This window comes from Elephantulus edwardii, unplaced genomic scaffold, assembly GCF_000299155.1.
Source record: "Elephantulus edwardii isolate Elephantulus edwardi_28Jun2011 unplaced genomic scaffold, EleEdw1.0 scaffold00089, whole genome shotgun sequence".
NCBI lineage: Eukaryota > Metazoa > Chordata > Mammalia > Macroscelidea > Macroscelididae > Elephantulus > Elephantulus edwardii.
The window spans coordinates 3,756,572-3,777,540 of NW_006399839.1; the positions used below are offsets into that span (position 1 = coordinate 3,756,572).

The 20,969-nt window shown below is 44.4% G+C and overlaps 2 protein-coding genes across 2 annotated transcripts; both read left to right on the forward strand.

The window, feature by feature from the left end:
• The first annotated feature begins 9,726 nt into the window (after positions 1–9,726).
• Positions 9,727–16,291, forward strand: PEBP1 (phosphatidylethanolamine binding protein 1). The gene is made up of 4 exons (XM_006890410.1): positions 9,727–9,865; positions 11,602–11,711; positions 12,993–13,093; positions 16,074–16,291. The coding sequence occupies exons 1-4, from the start codon at positions 9,731–9,733 to the stop codon at positions 16,289–16,291; spliced, it is 564 nt and encodes a 187-aa protein (XP_006890472.1). The 5' UTR covers positions 9,727–9,730.
• A 2,832-nt stretch (positions 16,292–19,123) lies between these two features.
• On the forward strand, positions 19,124–19,606 carry LOC102852797 (ATP synthase F(0) complex subunit C2, mitochondrial-like). The gene has a single exon (XM_006890411.1). The coding sequence runs from the start codon at positions 19,181–19,183 to the stop codon at positions 19,604–19,606; it is 426 nt and encodes a 141-aa protein (XP_006890473.1). The 5' UTR covers positions 19,124–19,180.
• The last annotated feature ends 1,363 nt before the right edge of the window (positions 19,607–20,969 follow it).

The following is a 20,969-nucleotide window of genomic DNA, read 5'->3' on the forward strand; positions in this document are numbered from 1 at the left end:
CACTAGGCCACCAGAGCTTGCCTGTCTTCTTTCTTGTGCCAGTATGTGTACCATTCACTGTCCTTTAGGGAGCTGTCCCTCCCCAGCTTCAACAATACACAATTAAGATGGATCTATAGGGTTGGACTTACTACCTTGTTGGCATAGTTATGTGCTGGACAGCCAACCAAAAGGTCGGTGGTTCTAAGGCAGTCTGCTCATTAAATTTACAGCCTCAGAAACTCAGTGGAGGGGCGCCAGGATTTGGAATCAATGCAAGAACAGAGGTTTTGGATTGAGTTTTGTAGAGTGGGAAGAAGTTCTCTGGTGGCACAATAGTGAAAGAGTGCAGCTACTAAACAGAAGATCGGCAGTTCAAACCCAGCAGCTGCGCCATAGGGGAACTATGCAGCAGTAAGCTGCCTTAAAGATTAGCAGCTTTATCGCTTCTCGGCCTTTTGGCTAAAATCAAATGTTTTAAATATAAAAAAAGAAAAGATTAGCAGCCTTGAAAACCACTTGGAGCAGCACTACTTTGTCCTTATAGGCTTGTTATCATCAGAATCCCCCGAGTAGCTGTGGTTTTGGTTTAGTTTTTTATGACGGTGGGCAAGGACCCAGGTGTGGAGCCCAGATGTGGTCAGGATTATAATGAATCAATCAGAGCTGAATACATAACACTATCTAAATTAATTAGAAGCTGGCCCTGTTATTTCCATGGGAGGTGCTGAGAAGGGGAAGCTTTCTCCTTGTTGAAGTTGCAAACCTGATGACTCTTGGGCCTGAATCTGTTGGGGTCTATTGCTGTAAAGCAAATCATCTCAGGCATAGCAGTTAAAAACCAAAATACCTACCGACTCACTCTTCCTGGGTGTCAGGAATCCCGGCAAGGCACAATCGAGTCCTCTGCTGTAAAGAGGTCTCACGTGAAGTCTCAACAGGAGGAAGGTCCACTTCCAAACTCACAAGGGGTTGATTGTTGCTCATGTTGTTAATACCTTTGAGTCACTATGACTCATATTGACTCCAGGAACAACAGGTCCAAACCTTGACCTACCCTGAACCATCCTCACCATCTCTGATATATAGAGCTCTTTGTTACAGTCACTGTGTCAACCCATGTAGAGTCTTCTTCTCTTTCCCTGAACCTCCGCCTTTTCTAGCATAATGTGTGTTTTCAAAGGAATGGTCCCTCCTGACAACATCCCCTAAGAAAAAGAGATGAAATTTCACCATCCTTGCCTCTAAGGAGCAATCTGGTTGCATTTCCGCCAAGACAGAGTTCTTTATTGTTTTGGTGGGATGTTCATTACTTTCATCCAACACAATTCAAAGACAGTCATTTGTCTTCGGCCTCTTTTATTTACCGTCCAACTTACAGACGCATGGGAAGCAATGGAAAAGATTTTGGCTTGGAGGAGGCACATCTTAATTTTGCTCTTCGGCACTTTGGAAAGGTCCTTGACAGCGGATTTACCCAATGCAATCTTTTGATTGCATGATTCTTGCTAGCCAGGATGTTGATTGTGGTCTCAAGTAAAATGAAATTGTGGACAACTTCAATCTTTTCCACATCTATCATGATATTGCCTATTGGTCCAGTGGTGAGGAATTTTGTTTTCTTGTGTGGAGATGTAACCCATATTGAAGGCTGTAGTCTTTGATCTCCTTCAGTAAGTGCTCCAAGTCTTCTGCACTTTCTGCAGGCCTAGTTGTGTAATCTGTATAACACAGGTTATTAAATCTCCTTCAATTTTGATTCCACATTCTTCTTCATTTAGTCCAACTTCTTAAATTATTTGCTCCAGCATCCAGACTGAACATATATGAAGAAAGGATGCAACCCTGACACACACCTTTCTGATTTTATACCATGCAGTGTCTCCTTATTCTGTTCAGACAACTGCTGTTTGGTCTACACACAGGTTTCACATGAACACAATTTAAGAGTTCTGGGATTTCCACTCTTCCCAATATTTTCCATAGTTTGTGATCCACACAGTCAAATACCTTTGCATAATCAATAAAACACAAGTAAATGTCTTTCTGGTGTTCTTTCCTATTAGCCAAGATCCACCTAACATCTACAGTGATATCCCTTATTCCACAGCTTCTTCTGAAATCAAGTTGAATTTCTGGAAGTTCCCTACTGATCCAGCAATTTTAAAATAATCTTCAGCAAGATTTTACTTACATGTGAATGAATGATATTGCCTGATTCTTTCCACAGTCTGTTGAATCATCTTTTTAGAGATTGAAAACATGTAGGGATCTCTTCCAATCACTTGGCCGGGAAGCTGTCTTCCAAATTTCTTGGCATGGACTGGTGAGCACATCCAGGACTGTATCTGTTTGTTGAAATATGTCAGTTAGAATTCTAGTAATTCTTGGGCCCTTTTTTTAAAAAAAATTATTTTCTTTGTGTGTACCATCAAATTGGATCTGACTGGTACAGGAGGAGATTGTCCCTCCTTCTCCAGCAGAGCATCTGGTGGATTCGAACCTTATGCCTCTGAGATTGCAGTGCAGCTTCTTGCAACTAGGCCACCAAATCTCCCCAGGCCCTTATCTTTTTTTTTTTTTTGTTAATGCCTTCAGTGCAGCTTAGATTTCTTCCTTTAATATAATTGGTTCTTGCTACTTCCGGAAAAGGTGGTTCAGTGTCAACTAATTCTTTTTGGTGCAGTATCTTTATTTCAGTGCAAGTTACAGAGTCCCTTTTGACATTCCTTTTGGTCTTTTCTGTCTTTGTAATGACCTTTTGCTTTCTTCATGGATGATGTCCTCAATGTTATCCCACAATTTGCCTGGTGTTTGGTCATTAGTATTCAGTCCTTCAAATCTATACATAAGATGATTTTTAAATTCAGTTGGGATAGACCGAAGGTCATGTTTGGCTCTCATGGACTGATAGCAAGATTCAATTCTTCCTGGGTTATTGGACTAAGGGCCTCATAATCTCACTGGCCCCTGACTAGTCATTGCTGTCAGTTCCTGGCCACGTGGGTTTCCCCAGCATGGCTGCCTCGTTGAAAGCACTTGCATGCTCAGAAGGCAAGAGACAGTCCTCTAGCCAGACAAAAATGACAGTCTTTTATAATCACAGCAACATTCCTCCCATGATTGCATAGTCTACCATTTCCATGAAGTTGAAACAAACTCATAGCTGACCCTCCAGTGGGTTTTCAGAGGCTGTAAATCACAGAGAAGAAAACTGTCCATCTTCCTCCCTCAGAGAAGCTGGTGGATTCAAACTGCCTCCTTTAGGTTGGTAGCAAAACTCCTTTACCCACTAGGCCACCAGAGCTGAGTTTTCCCAATGGTTAGAAGCAATTTATTCATAAGAAAGGGATTGTGCAAAGCTAGAAGTATAATTTTACTTAGATCCACAATCATCTGCTTTCAGCCTTCTCTTCCTATTACTTATGGCAGTGGTTTATTTCTCCCAAATCCCAATGCCTATTCTAGAGGTAGGATCCGATTGGTCCAGCTCATCTTTTCAAGTCAGATTACATCACTGAAGGTTGACATGCCTGTGGATTGGTTGTTGAGGAGAGGAGGGGGGTCTCCACAGGGGCTGTGGGTATGGCAAGCATTCTGCTACATGTCAGGTCTAAAATGCAAGACAACCTGTTTGCTTTCAGTTTTGTTTTCCCGAAAGCTTCTGGTCATTCCTTTGCTATTTCTAGCTACGATGCAAATCCTAAAGGTCAATGGTTCAAATCCAAGTAGTTTGGGCAATGTCCTGTGCAATTTACTGCCTCTGAAAACCTGCTCGAGGGTCACCTATGAGACAATTTCGACTTAACGGCACACAAAAACATAGTCTGTATGAAGGAGATATCATTGAGTTTTAGCAGCATTGGGAGACCTCATTTCTATTCTTAACTTCTTTCAACTGATGCCAGGACAAACTATGTACAGGTCACAGGCACTGAACAGCACTCTTGCTTTGCAAATGAACAGTACCCGACTTAACGGGCACAGGCCCACAATGCAATCTGCTGACTTATGCATCTGGCAGGTCCAAGGACAGATTGCTTCATCCTTGGCAGAGCCAAGACTCAAACCCTGTTATCCTGTTATCAGGGTGCCTTGTCTCCTTCCCTCCCTGGCCTTCCCTTCTACCTGCACCCTCTCGCTTCACAGAATTATCTTTTCTGTGTTGGCTCCATTCTCAGGAGGGAATTACCTCCATTCTGGTGGTAAAATGGCGACCAAGAGACCCAGGAGTCTGTCACGAAGCTTGATTTTTCTTCTCCATCCCAGAACCACTCATTTTAAAGGGCGGGAATATGCACGGTTTTGATTGGTCAACTCGGGTCACATGATCATGGTGCTGCACTTAAAGCCAGCCCCACCTAAACCACTTGAACTAAGCGTGGCAGGTTCCCTGAACGAAGGTAGGGATGCAATTAATTGAGAAAAGAGAACTGGATGCTGGCAAAATCAAGTGTCTTCTCCCTTTTTCTCCGTTCCCTATGCACTATAAGGATAAGCAATCTTGCAAATGCACGTTTTCTAGTGCTTCCTAGTATTTTTGAAGGGCCTTGCGGAATACAGTGGTTTAAGACTGGGCTGCCAACCTGAAAGGGTCCTTGTGAGATGACTACACAACAGTGCGTGGGTTCCAGAACGTGACTCTTTTTACAATTAATTCTCTACAACACGTATTTTATGCAGAAGAAGCCAATGTAATTAGTGTTTTGAAATGCTTTAAAATCCTCTTAAAACTTCATTATAGCGCCTGATGAGTGGGGGTCTCAGAGACCAGCACATTTCCAAAATGACGTCCCTGTTGCATCTTTGACTGAAGATCAAACGTGGGCTGTGGGGTTACCATTCTGTGTCAAGGCGACCTTGAGCTGTGGTCACAGCGCAAAGCTTTGCTTCCTCCTTCAATGCTGTGTCTAGAAGAACCTCAAAGAGTTAACACTCAAGCAGAGCCAGACTGCTGAAGAGTTACGTCAGTGATTTTTCTTCTGTTTACTCATCAACCAAACTGTGGCTTTAGAGGCTTATTCATTTGCTTCTCCCCTGTTGTTGGGTACCATTTAATTAAAACCAACCCATACCTGACCCTCTGGCAGGTTCTCAGAGACAATAAATCAGTCAGGAGGAGACTGCCCATCCTCCCACAAAGCACCTTGTAGATTCGAATCATACACCTTCCGATTAGCTGTGCAGCTCCTTACCACTTAGCCACTAGAGCTTCCTGGTACTATCCTTAGTGAGCACTTATAAAAGTTCCCAGCCTGAAACTAGAAACAGAACCATCACAATCCAGAATGGCCAGCAGACAGTGTTGGTAAATAAATAGAAAACTTTTCCTTGGTTTTATGACTGCCCCCCTCCCACCCTTTAATATAAGAACTGTGCTTTGTGCAATCAGCAGATACTGAGTACCTGTTACATAACAGTCCCAGGGAGGTGCCAACAGGTTAAGGTAGGTATTTGGCTGCTAATTGGAAAGTTGTGGTCAGGTTCATCCAGAGGTCTAGCAAACTACTGACAAGGTAGCCATTGAAAACTCACCTGAGCACAGCTCTGTTCTAACAGGGGGTTGCCAGGAGCCACAATCATCTCAATAGCGACTATGTGCCAGGAGAACCCTAAACTACTCCAGAGTTAGGATATTGATCAGGATTTTTAGAGCACTGCTTGATTTGTAGAGAGTTCTGGTGGGGCACTGGCTGTTTGCACCTTAAAAGTTCCCCAAAAGCCAAACCCACATCTTGTTGATTTATCTCATGATGACCCTCCGGGTTTCCAAGGCAATAAATTATTACGGGAGGACATTGTCACATCTTTCTTCTAAGAAGGACCTGGTCGATGGTTTGAACCACCAACCTTGCATTTGCAGACCAGTGAGATGGTTTGACACAGTGACTGCAAAAATGAACTCAAATGTGGCAGAGATGGTGAGAATGGCCATTGTTCATAGGGGAAAGTCTACTGTCAGGAACCTCTCCCAAGTTACTGAACAGCAATGATGTCATTGTAAAGACTAAGGTGCACCTGATTAAAGCCATACTTCTGGTCCCTTCCCCCCAATTACCTGAAATAAGGATATAGAATGGATAAGGATGATAGAAGAATGGAAGCTTTTGAGTTGTGGTATTGGAGAAGAGTACCGAATGTCCCATGAATTGCCAAAAGAACCAATAGACATGTCTTGGAAAAGGTGCAACCAGAGTGCTCCTTGGAGGCAAGGAGTACTTTGAGTGGATTGTTAGGAGAAGCTGTTCCTTGGAAAGGGACATCATACTTGGAGAGGTGGGAGGTTAGTGAAGGAGAAGATCGTCATCAAGATGGGTTGATACAGTGACTATGACAATAGACTTTAGAATATTGCAGATGATAGGGATGGAGCAGGATAGGCCGGGATTCAGATCTGTTGTTCATAGGGTCACTGTGACTTGTATGTAACTCGACAACTCCTATCAACAACAACAAATCCTATGGGAGGAGATTGCTCATCCTTTTCCTGTGGAGCTGCTGGTTGCTTTGAACTGCCTGCTTTTGCGTAGGCAGCATAAGTCTGTACTCAGCTACCAGGGCTCCCAAGGAAGGGAAGTTAGGTAGGGATATTTTAGCCTCCTGTGTAATTCTAGGACGCATTTTAGCCAGCAAGCCTGAAGAGTCTCCCAAGGCCTAGTCATTGGCTAGGGATAGTTCATAGGAATGTGGTTTTGGCCTTGGCCTTGGCCTTAAAGCAAAGAAGAATAACAACAGCTGTTTCAAGGATCACAATAAGTACATTCCCAGCAGTCAGAGATCTGAGAGGCATTTTCATAGCTGCTACAGGGGGTCTTTATGGTAAGCAATGGAAAAAATGATGAAGTAAAAAGTTGGAAAAGAAGAATTCACAGGGTGGCTTGAGAAGCCAAAGGGTTATAATGAAATATCAAAAAACCTAGAGTTCAAAACCCAAAAGGGTTCAAGGCTTAAGTTGCAACATTGACAAATCCTGTGCAGGAAGCATCAAAAGAAGATGGAAGGGATACATAGAGTCACAGCACCAAAACAGATTGGTTGATGTTTAACCATTTTGGAAAATAAAGCCTTAATGACCTGGACTTGAAACTAAGAGCAGATAGTTCCCCCCTGCTTAAATTCACTGCTTTTAATTATAATGATAACATTATGTACCATGCATATCAGGCACTGTTTTAGGTGCTGGGGATATGAGCAATGAACAAGAGAGGCAGCTTTTGTGGGATTGTGTGTGTGTGTTTGAGAGGATGGTGGCTCACTAATTCGAAATGCTTGGAATGTTAAGAAAGAGAAAGGACAGTTGACAGATCAGGGTACTCCCCCCTGTCTTGATGGACAACAAAAGGCAGAAGAGATGTTTAAGATAAATAACGGTAAACTGGGACATAAAAGTTTATTCAGAGGGAACTGCATCTGCAAAGGCTCAGAGGTAGAATGACAAATTGATGCCTCTGATCTGCAGCAGATTTAATGTTTGGCGAGAATAGTGAAAGGAAGGAGGGTCCAATGGAGAGAGAAGTCTGTAGGATTTGTTGAGAGTCTGCATTTTAGGTCTTAGGCAGCTGTGTAATTTACAGCTTCTGAAAAACCTATGGAGCGTCAGCGTTTAGGGGGTTCTGATTTGATGGCAATGAGGTGATTTTATTATTATTATTATTTCAGGAGCACATATACCGAAATTGGAATAACACAGAGATTAGTATGGCCCTTGCACAAGACTGGCGTGCAAATCCATGGAGTGTTTAACATTTTTACTTCTACATGCACATACACACATACAGAGAGAGAGAGAGACAAAGACAGAGACAGAGAGAGAGCCAGACAGAGAGAGAGAGACAGAGACAGAGAGAACTTAGATTTTATACTGAGGCAACGGGGAGTCTTAGAAGGCTCAGAGTAGGGATGGGAGCATGAACTGATTTATTTCATCAATGTGGACTTCATCAGTGTGGATCAATGTGGACTGGAGGATGAACTAGAAGGAAGATGGGCAGCAGTGGTCAAAGAGAGGGATACCAGGGCTCTCATTAGGCAGTGGGCTGTGTGAGAAAAGAGAAGCAGACTGATCAGAATTGCATTGAGAATGTATAATTTCTAGAGCTGGTGACCAACTTCTTGTTTGTTAAAGGGACAAGACTGGCCTCCTGGAGCAGAAAGTTTAGCTTCCTTACACTCATCTCGAGGTTTTGCATCTATCACTTAGCCTTTTCACTGAAGCAGCCTGTCCTGAGCCTAAGCAACTTTCCAGAGGTCACATGGGTGGAGAGCGTAGAACCCATGCAAGTTGCATCATCCTGTAATGTCACCCTGTAGACTGGGCCTACCATTTCTCCCTGGCCTTTGTTTCAGTTGATAATTGTGCATTTATCCAGTGACATTGATTGTTTCTCCCTCCACTGCTAGAACACATGCTCTGTGAGGGTACAGACTGATTTGGCTTTTGCTTAAAATGTTCTTAAGTTCTAATTATGGAGACTGTTTGAATCCACCAACTGCTGTGTGGGATAAAGATGAGGCAGTCTGCACCTCTTATCTAAGAAATCTTTGTAAGATTTGCAGCCTTCGAAATCAGATGGAGGGTGCCTATGGGTGGGAATGATTTTGTCTTTTTTATACGTTGTTATGTGCTATTGAGTTGCCTATGACTCAGTGATTCTATGTACAACAGCTCTGAACCGTGCCCTATCCTGAACCAGTTATACTGACTCCGACACACCTAATCCCATTGCCGTAGTTACCGTTCCAATCCGTCTTCCTTTCCTATGCTTTCTTTCCACCACTCTACATTCTAAGCATGATGTTCTTCTCCAAGGACTGATTCCTACTGGCCACGTGCCCAAAGTATGTGAGATGGAGCTTCAAAATCCTAGCCTCCAAGGAGAAACTTGGTTTAATCCTCTCCAAGCCAGACCTCTTTGTTCTCCTGACAGTCTATGGTATAGTCAATACTCTTGCCCAATACCACAACTCAAAGGCATCCTTCTTTCATCCTTAGTCATTGTCCAGCTCTTTAATGGTCATTGTGGAGACCATGGCCTGGGTCAGGCGCACCTTAGTCTCTAGATTGGCACTTTGGAGAGGTCTGACAACAAACTTCCCCAATACAACTGATCTTTATTTTCTGATTTATCTACATATGTGTAAATATATATTAGTGTGTACGTATTTATGTATATGTGTATTTATGTATATGTACACACATAAATATAGGAAGAGAAGAGAGGTGGCGTGTGAATGCCTAGAAGAGGAAAAATGTTTAAAAGTCTGCTCAGGAAAAAAAAAAAAGTCCGCTCAGGGCCTCTCAGCCAAAACAAGTGAGCATGCGTGAAAGTACAGTGCGCAGACCTACTTCACCACTCTCAAGAGAAAAAGCAAAATACTCCATTTCTGAATTTAGATAGTGGAGGAAAGAAGCATGCAAAGAGATTTGGTTTTTCTTTTTTAAGACACCGCAACTGCATTCCTTAAAACAAAGATCTTGCAAATCCAGCAATAAAAATCCCGGAGGAAACGATATACAGGTGGGCGGGGTGCAGTAGAAAGGTTAAGGCGGCTGCGTTAACCTGGGCCGCGCGATGCAGCTGGACCAATCAGGGAGCAGCGTTCGGCCCCGCCTTTTGGGGGCGGGGCGAAAGGGCGCGTGCTGGGCGGTGCGCACGCGCAGTAACTGGGACGTGCAGTGTGCGTGCTGGTGTCCTGTGCATCGCTGTGTGTGTTGCCACTCTCTCTGCTGTTACCCTAACTCGACACCTCGATGCCGGTGGACCTCAGCAAGTGGTCCGGGCCCTTGAGCCTGCAGGAGGTGGACCAGCAACCGCAGCACCCACTGCAGATCAAATATGGCGGGGTGGAGATCGATGAGCTGGGCAAAGTGCTGACGCCCACCCAGGTACGGGGGCTCCGGGCGTCCCAGCATCGTGGGTGCCACAGCTGATTGCTACCCTCTTGATAGAGACAAAGAACTGTGGGCGAAGAGAGGGGGTTCCCGCCTGCGTGCGCCAAGTTCAGGGTGGAAAGTGGGGTCCGAGTGCTAGGCTGCGGGCCTGGAGACCCCCTGTAGTATCCGCAACCTGGCACGTGGTGGGAGAAATTGATCAGATTTTGCAGGACTTAAAGACACAGAAAAGAGGCCTACGCCAGGAAGAAACCCGGCCTACGGGCTCTGAGCCCTGAAAGGGGCAAACAGGGCCTGGCACCCCCAGAGCGTCCTCGCTTTGGGGCGCAGAAACCCTACTCGGGAGCCCTGGAGGCATTATGTAACGGATGGGCTGCAAGGCCAGCGTTTCTCCCCGCTTTCAGCGGCCTGGCCTGGCCACACCCGGAGTAAATGAGCTGGCGGCTGGAGGACAACGGCCCTGTTTCTACCGTTTAACCTCTGGCGATGGTGCTGGAGCCGCCGCCGGGTCCCGATTGCTCAGAGGAAAAACGAGATTTCCCTCAATTACTGGCTGGTTGCTGGGTGCCAAGCTTCAAGAAGTGTTGTAAAACTAAACGGTTCTGGTCTCAGGATATTATTTTCTTGTTTAAACACAAAGAACCATCTTAGGACGCTTGCAGCCTCTCTTTTTAATTATAACTTTCTCACCACCATTCTTTCTTACTCCAAGTGCACTATAAAAGATAGGTTGAGATTTTACACGCTCAAACCCCATTTGACCTGCTCACCAAATCCAGAGAGCTGTCTCTCAGGGCTTGCCTGCTGGGAGAGACCAACAATGATGAAGCCTTGGATTCCTGCCCTGCCCCCTTCTGTTGCTAACATACTGGCTGCTCAATTAGGTTAAAAACTCGGGAAATTACAGACTTCCCCAGATTATGACTAACAATCCAGGATACATATGATTTGTAGTAGCAAATGAGCCCTACTTTGCAATATACATAAAACTATTATTATTACTATTCCTGTATTATTTTTAAAGAGGGATCTCTGTTGCCCGTTGGTTAAGGAATAGTGCTTTCAACCCAAAGGTTAAAATCCATTTGCTCTGAGGGAGAAAGATGGGCAGTCTTCTTACATGTGATTCACAACCTTGGAAAACCCACTGGAAGGTCAGCTATGAGTCACACAATTTGATGTGTGTGTGGGGTGAAGGAAATGGGAAAGATCTGGTGTGAAAAACAAATTCTAACTTTGTAAATAAATCAATATAAAATAGGAAAAAGATGAGTTAATGTATCTGCAAATATTCTTTAATGTTTTTAGGCTTAGAAAAGTACATTATATATAATAAACCAGAACCACACTCTCTACCCTCAGGTTGATTCCCCCACTGGGCTTCCACAAGTATACATTTTTATGAGAGGAGACTCCCTGTTTTTCTCATACAGAGAAACTGGTACATTCGAACCAATGGTCTTTGAGTTAGCTGTACTATGTGCTAAGACAAATACCTGATTGATGTTAGCTATGAACTGTTTTTGTTTACTTAACAAATAAAACTTAAAGACACAGAGGAAATTGACTGGTTTGTAATCCAGAAACTGACACTGTATACCTGTGCCTCTTAACTATAGTTACTACAGAATTAAACTTTTATTAGTGATTGACTTCATTTTACCTTTGAGAAAAGTGGGGTATAAGAAGGAGCATTTGTGGATTCACTGCAGGCTGATTCCTCTCTCCAGGTGAAGAACCGCCCCACCAGTATCACATGGGAGGGCCTTGATTCAGGTAAACTCTACACCTTGGTCCTGACAGACCCAGATGCACCCAGCAGGAAGGACCCCAAGTTCAGGTAAGTTAGGAGAACAGAAGGAACAGTGGGTCACCCTAATAGAATCTGTAGCTTTGAGACTTGAGCAAGTCACGGATGGGAGGCTGTGCTAACAAGAGTGGATGGCTGTGCTGGCTTGGATTGGATGCCCACACCAGCCTTCTTTTTTTTTTTTTTTTTTTAAATTTTTTTTTTTTTGTGTGCATGTACCATCAAATCAGATCTGACTGGTACAGGAGGAGATTGCCCCTCCTTCCCCGGCAGAGCATCTGGTGGATTCGAACCGTGCACCTCTGGGACTATAGTTGCAGCTTCTTGCCACTAGGCCACCTGAGCTCCCCTACACCAGCCTTCTGTCTGCATTCTTATCCCATCTCTGCCTGCACTAGAGCAGGGATCTGTAAACTACAGCTTAGAGCCACAGTCGTCCATAGTCTGTGACTTTGTGAGCTAAGAGTAATCTCTTTTCAAATGGTTAGAAAAAAAAATGACAGGAGACTCATACTTTGTGATATAGGAACATTATATGAAATTCTTCCTTTACCATTCACAAATAAAGTTTTGTTGGAACATAGCCATGATTATTTTTCTGTATTTTGCCTGTGGCTGTTTTCCATTTCATTGTTGAGTTGAGCATCGAGACTGTCTTTCTCTTTGGCATTGTCAGAACTGACTCATAGCTGACCCTTCATTGGGTTTGCAAGGTGGTAAGTCACACAGAAGGACATTGCCCACCTTTCTCTTAATGGAGCCACTGGTGGATTTGAACTAACAGAAAAGCATGGGCTTCTCTCACTAAGAACTAGGCATGATATCATAGCTCCCAGTAGAGATGTAACTGGCAAAACGATCTCACTGTGGTCCTTTCAGAAGAAGTTTGCTAAGGCTGACCTGGAGAATCTTGGAAAGTGGGCTGGGCCCCTCTTAAAGCATGCCCATGAAGGGCGCTCTGGTGGCCTAGTGGCAAGAAGCTGTGCTGCAAATCCCTAAGGCACATGGTTCGAGGTCACCAGCTGCTCCACCGGAGAAGGATGCACATTCTCTTCCTGTGTGATTAACTGCCTCTGAAAACCTGCAGGAGGGTTAGCTATGGGTTGGTTCTGACTCATTGTTACCTAACAACATTAATGACTTACTTCAATCCCAGATTATGTCCATGCAGCTCGCTCTGGCCCAGAAAGCTGGGACCAGGCCTTTCTTGATCACAGCTTCCGCCTGGCATGGAACTCATGCTGAGTCCCATTTGCTGGTGCCTTGAAGATGTTTCCTGTGGCGCTGATAATTCTGTGTTCCTCTGCATAGGGAATGGCATCATTTTCTGGTCGTCAACATGAAAGGCAATGACGTCAGCAGTGGCACAGTCCTCTCCGATTATGTGGGCTCTGGGCCTCCCAAGGGCACAGGTTAGTCACAGCTGCTTTGGTGGGGAAGAATGTGGGGGACCTGGGTGAACGTTAGAATTGGCCCAAGCTTCAGTCTGGTTTTGAAGGAGTTCCTTTATTGGACTCCACACTGCGTGGAACTGAGGCAGATCAGTTCAGCTTCAGTGTGGCTGGCTCCCAGAGCCCCCTCAGGCCTGCTGTAGTGTCCAGTGGTGCAAGTCTTGGGTTCTGGGGCTGCATGGCTACTAGGCCTTCCTTAAGCAGGGAGGTTGGTGAGAAGATGCCAAGCATGCAGTCTTTTAGGGTGCCTGGAATAGCTTTCTTGAATGGCCTGCGTGTGGATTGAACTCAGCCCGTCTTGGTTCTCTATTCAGTCTTTTGCCCTGTGTCCTTTGCTGAGATTCTGATTTCTTCTGAAAGGTCACAGAGATGTCAAGATTTCTCATTAATAATTATTTTTTTAAACAGCCTTCCTGTGTCTTTTTGGCTCCCTTTCACTTTCTCACAGATCTGATTGATTGCCCCAAAAAGATGTGGAAGATTTTGAGAACTATTGAAGACACACACATATTGCATTATAAGTCACATATGTTATAGGAGCTGTATCAAATGAGAGAAAGAGATTGAAACTCTCCACGTTGGCTAGATGCTGCCTAAGCTGTTACTAATAATAGTAATGATAAGCCAATGCATTGTTACTCTAGTGCATTATAACATCTGTTTATTTGCTGGGACAAAGAACTAGCAAAGGCTGGAGTGTGACAGCACTAGTTCTGGTACATTCTGTGCTGCCATGAGTTCGCCTGACTCGAGGTATAAGGCGGGCCCTGCCAACAGCTGGACTTGGACTCCTGTTTTATCTGTAGATCCAGAACCTTCTAATGAGCTCCTGTCCTCTCATGTGTTTGTAATAGGAAGGTGAAGGGACAGATTTCTCAGGGATCCATGACTTTCTCTAGGGCAGTTATGAAATGAAGCAGAGTAATGATGGGAAATGTTCTCAGGAGAAAAAGTCATTCTCTCAAGTAAGAGCTGTTCTCATTTCTTTAAAAAAAGCCTCATTGACCGCCTTTTTTTCTTTTTCTTCTTCTCGTGTTCACTTATTGTTAGGTGCCATCAAGTCTTCCGTGAATCCTGGTGACCTGATGATCTTAACCTTGCCCTTCCCTATACTCAGGATCTCAGATAGGCTTAAGCCCATTGCTACAATCAGAGGCTCTAGTGGCAAAAAGCTGCGTTGCAGTCTGAAGGCACAGGGTTCAAGGCCACTAGCTGCTCTGTGGGAGAAGGATAGGCAGTCTCTTCCTATGTGATTAACTGCATCTGAAAACCCGCCGGAGGTCAGCTGTGGGTCGGTTCTGACTTGATGGTACACAACAACAAAAATAACACTGTTGTAGTCACAGTGTCAGTCCGTCAGCTTGAGGGTCTTCCTCTCTTTTCTTATGTTCTTAGTTATGTTTCTTCATAAGATACAATTTACATATAATGCATAGATGGTAAGGACTTAGGTAATGAGTTTTGACCAAAGCATACAGTCAAGTAATCGTCATCAAAAACAAAATAGAGGCCATTTCTTCCAACTCAGAAGATCCTTGTGTGACCTTTTAGTTAAGTTCCTCCAGAAGTAACCCATTTTCTCTCTCCTTTCATCAGTGATTCTTTTAGCTGTTCTTGTATTCAGCCAGATGGTTTCATACCACGCAGACTGCGTTTTAGCAGTGGCTGGTTCCTTTTGCTCGGGATATTGATCGACTGTTACATATTCCTGTTGGTAGTTCATTCCTCTCATTACTTATTAGTATCCCGTCATGTGACCCCTGGTGGACATTTGTGCGGTCTCCAGTGTCTGGGTATAAAGAATAAATGCCTGTCATTTTGTGGGCAAGTTTTTATTTCCTCACTTAACGTCCATCTATTAGAGTAACATTCATGGCCCGCAGACAGTTACTACAGCTAATTTGGTAAGATGTTGTCCAAGAGTTCTCCAGTATGGTTGAACATTTGGGTACTCTGGTCAGCTGTGTTTGAAAGTTTGAGTAGGCCCCAATCTGTACAAATAATAGGTGTTACAGTCTTTGAGATGTTGGGCATTCCGAAATGGTTATCATTTTGGTTTGATTGTACATGCTCTTTGCTGACCAATGCTGTTCCTGACCAGTCTTCTATTTACTTTCATAACTCACCTTTTCTTTTTTTTATTTTTTTATTATTATTTTGTGTGCGTGTATCGTCAAATCAGATCTGACTGGTACAGGAGGAGATTGTCCCTCCTTCTCCGGCAGAGCATCTGGTGGACTCAACCGTGTTCCTCTGGGATTGCAGTGCAGCTTCTTGCCACTAGGCCACCAGAGCTCCCCATAACTCACCTTTTAAAGAACTTTTTCTCCCCTGAAGTTCACAGCACTATTTTTGCCTGGTATTTAACCGTGGTTCACTGGCTGATTTTTCAGGCATTCATTCTCTACTTACTGGTTAAAGTGGGTTTGGGTCGTTTCAAGGCGGTCTCCACAAGCACTAAGTTTTAGAGGTACAAAAGATCGATGATGTTATTAAAAGCCAGTTTCACTGCCCTCCAGGCATTTCTGAGTCATAATGACTTTACGGGGCAGAATAGAACTACCCCAGCGATTGGCAGCCATGCACTTTAACCACCGTGCCACCAGGGCTTGGATAATGATACTGCTGCGCTAGACCTAAGACATGCATTCTATTGGAAGTGAAGGGAGAAGAGAAGCCAGTCAGTCAGTTTCTATTTGCGATGCCTGCAGCCTGAGGAATGAGACAGGTGGTTGAAGGCTGTGTCTGGCTGGTCCTGAAAGGCTGTGAAGAAGAATTTGGACTTGATGCTAAGAGTAGTGGGAGCTGTTCGGTGAGGTTCTGCATCCTGGGTCCCGAGGGTCCTATCCAAGGAGTGTTCTGGGCCATTCTCTGAAGACGGATGATAGTCGCCTTCCCAGATGCCTGGCCACGTTCATCTTTCTCCCGTCCCTCTCTCCAGGTCTCCACCGCTACGTGTGGCTGGTTTACGAGCAGGACAGGCCCCTGAAGTGTGATGAGCCCATTCTGAGCAACCGCTCCGGAGACCACCGGGGCAAGTTCAAGGTGGCCTCCTTCCGCAAAAAGTACCAGCTCGGCTCAGCGGTTGCCGGCACCTGCTACCAGGCGGAATGGGATGACTACGTGCCCAAGCTCTACGAGCAGCTGTCCGGGAAGTAGAATGCTGAGACACCAGGGAGTTCCGGAGCCGCCAGGCCCCGCTCTCCAGCTCAGTGAAGCATGTAGATGTCTCCTCCTCCCAACTCCCGCTCTCACCAGTGACACACTTCCTGGTGCCTGCCCTTTATACTTCTGCAAAGTCACACATGCTAGTTTGTATTCTGATCAGATTTGAAGTCAAATATTTGTGGGGGAATGTTTGGTACCTTTATGGGCCCATCAGATTGTTGTTATAAAAATAAGTGACCCAGAGCTTAAAAAGGGGGAGAAAAAATATGCAAGTGAATGTACCAGGTTTGAAGAAATAGAGCATTACTGGGTCCTTAAGAGGCCACAGTGGTGGCCTGGATGGGCAGCAGTGCTGGCTGTGAGGTCTACAATCTGTGCCTGTTAAATTGATTGCTCTTCCTTGATGTAACTGAAACAGAACTGGAGTTGCTAAATGTTGTGTTAACTTTGCTGTTTCCTTAGAGTTGAGTAAAAAATAAAAACACGGAGTGGACTGACCAGCTTTCTATTTGGGGTGTTGTTGTTATGTGCCATCGAGTTGCTTGTGACTCATAGCGACGCTATGTATAAGAGCTCTGTACCTCTTCTATCCTGTGCCAACCTAGCCATCTCAAATGCACTTACTCCCACCGTTCCAGTCACAGAATCAATCCATCTCCTCAAAGGTCTTCCTCTCCTTCACCGCCCCTCCACTCTGCCAAACATGATGTCCCTATCCAAGGACCAGTCCCTTTGGGGTGTACTCAACTCATTACCATTGAGTCAGAACCAGCCCCCAGCTGCATGCTCCAGCTGGGTTTCAGAGGCTGTGAATCACACGCAAGGAGATTGCCTGGCTTCCTCCCTTGGAGAAACTGGTGGACTCGAACCACTCACCTTTGGGTTGGCAGTGCAACTCCTTACCTACTTGGTCACGGGGTTTCAGTGTGGCCCATGGAGACATCCTCTGAGGGTGAACACCCCCTTTTCCTAACCAGCAGGAATTTTGGAGTAGTTAGTTCCCCATTGCACATGCCATTAAGCTGATGCAAAAGCAACCTTTCAAAGTTAAGGTTTTTAAATTGTCACCCACACTTCAGGCCAGATCTTACTCAGAAGGCAACTTTGCTTTTGTAAGTGGTCCTTCCACTGAGAGTGACGTTTTAAAGGAGCTGATTGTAAACCTTTCCCGCTGGTGAGGGTGCACACACACTCCATTAGCGGGCAGTAGAAAACATCCGACATAACGGCTTTGCACCATTCCGCTATGCTGTCCGTGCAGCATCAGCACCAACAGAAAAGGGGTGAGGGCCACGATCTGGGTCATCAAAGAAGAGGAAGGGACGGTGGGTCTGGAGCAGTATGAGCTCATCCCTGCTGAACGGTGGAGTTCTAGGATTGGGGCTGACACAGGCTAAGCCTAGCCTGGCCTTCACCCACTACTATGCTAAACTTAATTTAAAAAAAAAAAAATTATGTTTTTAAACAACATTTTCTGACACAAAAGCCATACAAAGAAAAAAAAATTCATACCTGTGCTGTTAACCCTAAAAAGAAATTTAAAGGGTAATTTAGATGCACCAAGCATATGGTTGCGTGGTACAAACGGTAAAGGAAGAAGATGCCTCTTATTCCCTCTTTCAATGACAGTAAACATTTTCTAGTGTTTTCTTCCAGAAAACCCACCGCCATCAAGTGTATTCTGACTAGTAATGACCCTAAAAGGCTCTAAAACTGTCCGACAGTTTCCAGGGTTGTAAATCTCTATGGGAAACAGCTGGATAGATAAGTCTTTCTCTTATGGAGTGGTTGATGGGTTCAAACCACCAACCTGTGGGTTAGTGAATAAGTGATAGAATCACTGTGCCCACAGGGCCATTTCCTTTTTGCATTGTGTTTTATAAAGTTAATTACCATTGAGCTATACCCCCAGGGCTATTAGAGAAGGCTATGAAATATACTCTTAGCATATATCTACATATTTATCCCATATCCATGTGTGTGTGTGTATATATATATATATATGATATAAAATCTGAGACACATGGTGTACTTCAGCCAGCACTTTGTTTTTGAACTAAAATGCCATCATGTGCTGTGCCCTTCAGTTAACAAAATCACCACCTGCTGTTTTGTGTCATTATTTTGAACAAATATTTGACTTTACAGATGCTCCATAGCATATTAGCCAGTCTTTTCTTGTGATCATTTCTGGTTACTTGCTATTTATAAGCAGTCCATCAGGGAATCTATGTATAAAATAACGTGTAAGTAATTTTGTGGAGGGTAAATGCTTCTCCATTGAGATAATTCTGGGGAGATAAACTTTCAATTCTGGTTATGGATAGGTCCTTGGGAAAGATGACACTTGTATAAAAGTACCTATTTTATATATTTAAAATCATTGCCAGATTTTCTTCTAGTGCCTTTCTATCTATATGACCTTTTTTTAATTTTTTCCTTTTTTGTATGTATACCGTCAAATCAGATTTGACAGGAAGACTTTGCCCCTTCTTTCCAGCAGTACATCTAGTGGATTCAAACTGTGAGCCTTTGGGATTACAGTGCAGCTTCTTGCTTCTAGGCCACCAGAGCTCTCTTCTATCTATGTGACTTTTGGTCTTGCTAATTCTAATGTGTTTTCAGGCTTGTAAATAAAGACAGATGAGAAGTTAAAATCTATTACTTCCCTTTTTCTGAAACATGTACTAAAAAATTACTCAGAAAAAGTGAACTCAAACAAGTATACAGGCATAACATGGGAAAAATCCTATTAATAACCTTAGAAATAAGTAGCTACCATTTTTCACATCAAGAGTAACATCAATTTGCCCCCCCTCCCCTCTCTGTCTTCTCTGCACTAGGAGCAGCTTTGCTGCCACAGCCCCTCATCCCCTGAAAATGTATACCTGCACCAAGTTTGTCTCCACCCCTTCCCTGGTCAGGAGTGCCTCTCAGCTGCTGAGCCGTCCATTGTCTGCAGTGGTCCTGAAACAGCCAGAGACACTGAGAGATGAGAATTTCAGCTGCTTGAAAGCCCCACGTTCCTTGATTTCATTTGTCCCTAGTCGCAACTTCCAAACCAGCACTGTCTCAAGGGATATTGACCCAGCAGCCAAGTTCATTGGGGCTGGGGCTGCCACGGTTGGAGCGCCTGGCTCTGGAGCCGGGATTGGGACTGTGTTTGGGAGCCTCATCATTGGTTATGCCAGGAATCCTTCTCTGAAGCAGCAGCTCTTCTCCTATGCCATTCTGGGCTTGGCCCTCTCAGAGGCCATGGGGCTCTTTTGCCTGATGGTGGCCTTTCTGATCCTCTTCGCCATGTGAAGGAGCCATCTCCACCTCTCATAGTTTGTTGGTTTTCTCTCCCCATGTCTTGTCTACCGTATGTGTTCCTTTCCCTGTAACTCCCCAGGCAGCCTGGGGAAAGTGATTGGCTCAGGGTTTGACTGAGGAAGGATAAATAAATACTGTTAATAAGATAAAAAAAAAAGAGTAGCATCAATTTGTGCAAAGGCATCTGCCCAAGAAAGGGTGGGCCTGTTCTAATCCCAGCTTTGGGCTCAAAGCCCAGCCTTGGAGAATGCATAGTACACAAATGTCCTTCGAGACTCAGCTTCCTTGGTTGCAAAGGGGAGAGGATTAGACCCCCAATCTCTCTCTCTCCCTTCATGGGTTGCCAGAGAATCACCAAAATGATTCCTTGTTGTGGTTAAGAGAATACATAGAAATTATTGACCTTGACCTGATTGCCATGTATCAATAACTTTCAGAGACAAAGCCTATAAACAGCTGTTTCCTCGAAGCTGCCTCCACAGCACACAATAGTAAGAACATTCAAACTGTATGTTAAGCAAATAATCCAAGAAGCTGGACCATATAAAGAAGAACGTGACACCATGACTGGAGGAAGACTCATAAACAACCTGCTTTATGCAGATGACACAACCTTGCTTGTGGACAGTGAAGAGGACTTGAAGCACTTGCTGGAGTTGATTAAAGACTGCAGCCTAATGCACACCTGTGCTTACCGCAGCAATATTCACAAGAGAGAAGCAGCCCAGTGCCTGTAAACAAATGGACAGAAAAATGCTGTACATCCACCACACAATGGAATATTACGCAGCAGTGAAAACCAACGAACTTGTAAAATATTACACAACATGGATGAGTCTGGAAGACATGCTAAATGAAATATCTTACCTCACAAAAGGATAAATACTACACATTTCCAAGGACCACTGTTATAAAAATAGACACAGGGAGGGAGGAAGGAGAGAAGGAAAAGACAAGACAGATAATGAACACTACACTGAAAAAGCTGTTGTACAAAGGGTCACTGAGTTGCAAGCATCTTGACGGCACACAGTAACATACTGAAATAGAAAAGAGTGACTAGAAAAGACATGAATGACAACAATGTGGACATGCATTAAAAATGGGTTGGGGACTCTGGTGGCCTAGTGGCAAGAAGCAGCACTGTGATCCCAAAGGTGTGCAGTTCGTGTCCACCAGATGTTCTACTGGAGGAGGAGGATAATCTGCCAGTCAGATCCAGTTTGATGGTACACAACAAGGGGGAAAATTAAAGTTAATTTTGAGCTGTGGTGCTGGAGAAGAGTATTGAATGTACCATGGACTGCCAAGAAAACAAACAGATTCATCCTAGAGAGGGTTAAACCAGGCTACT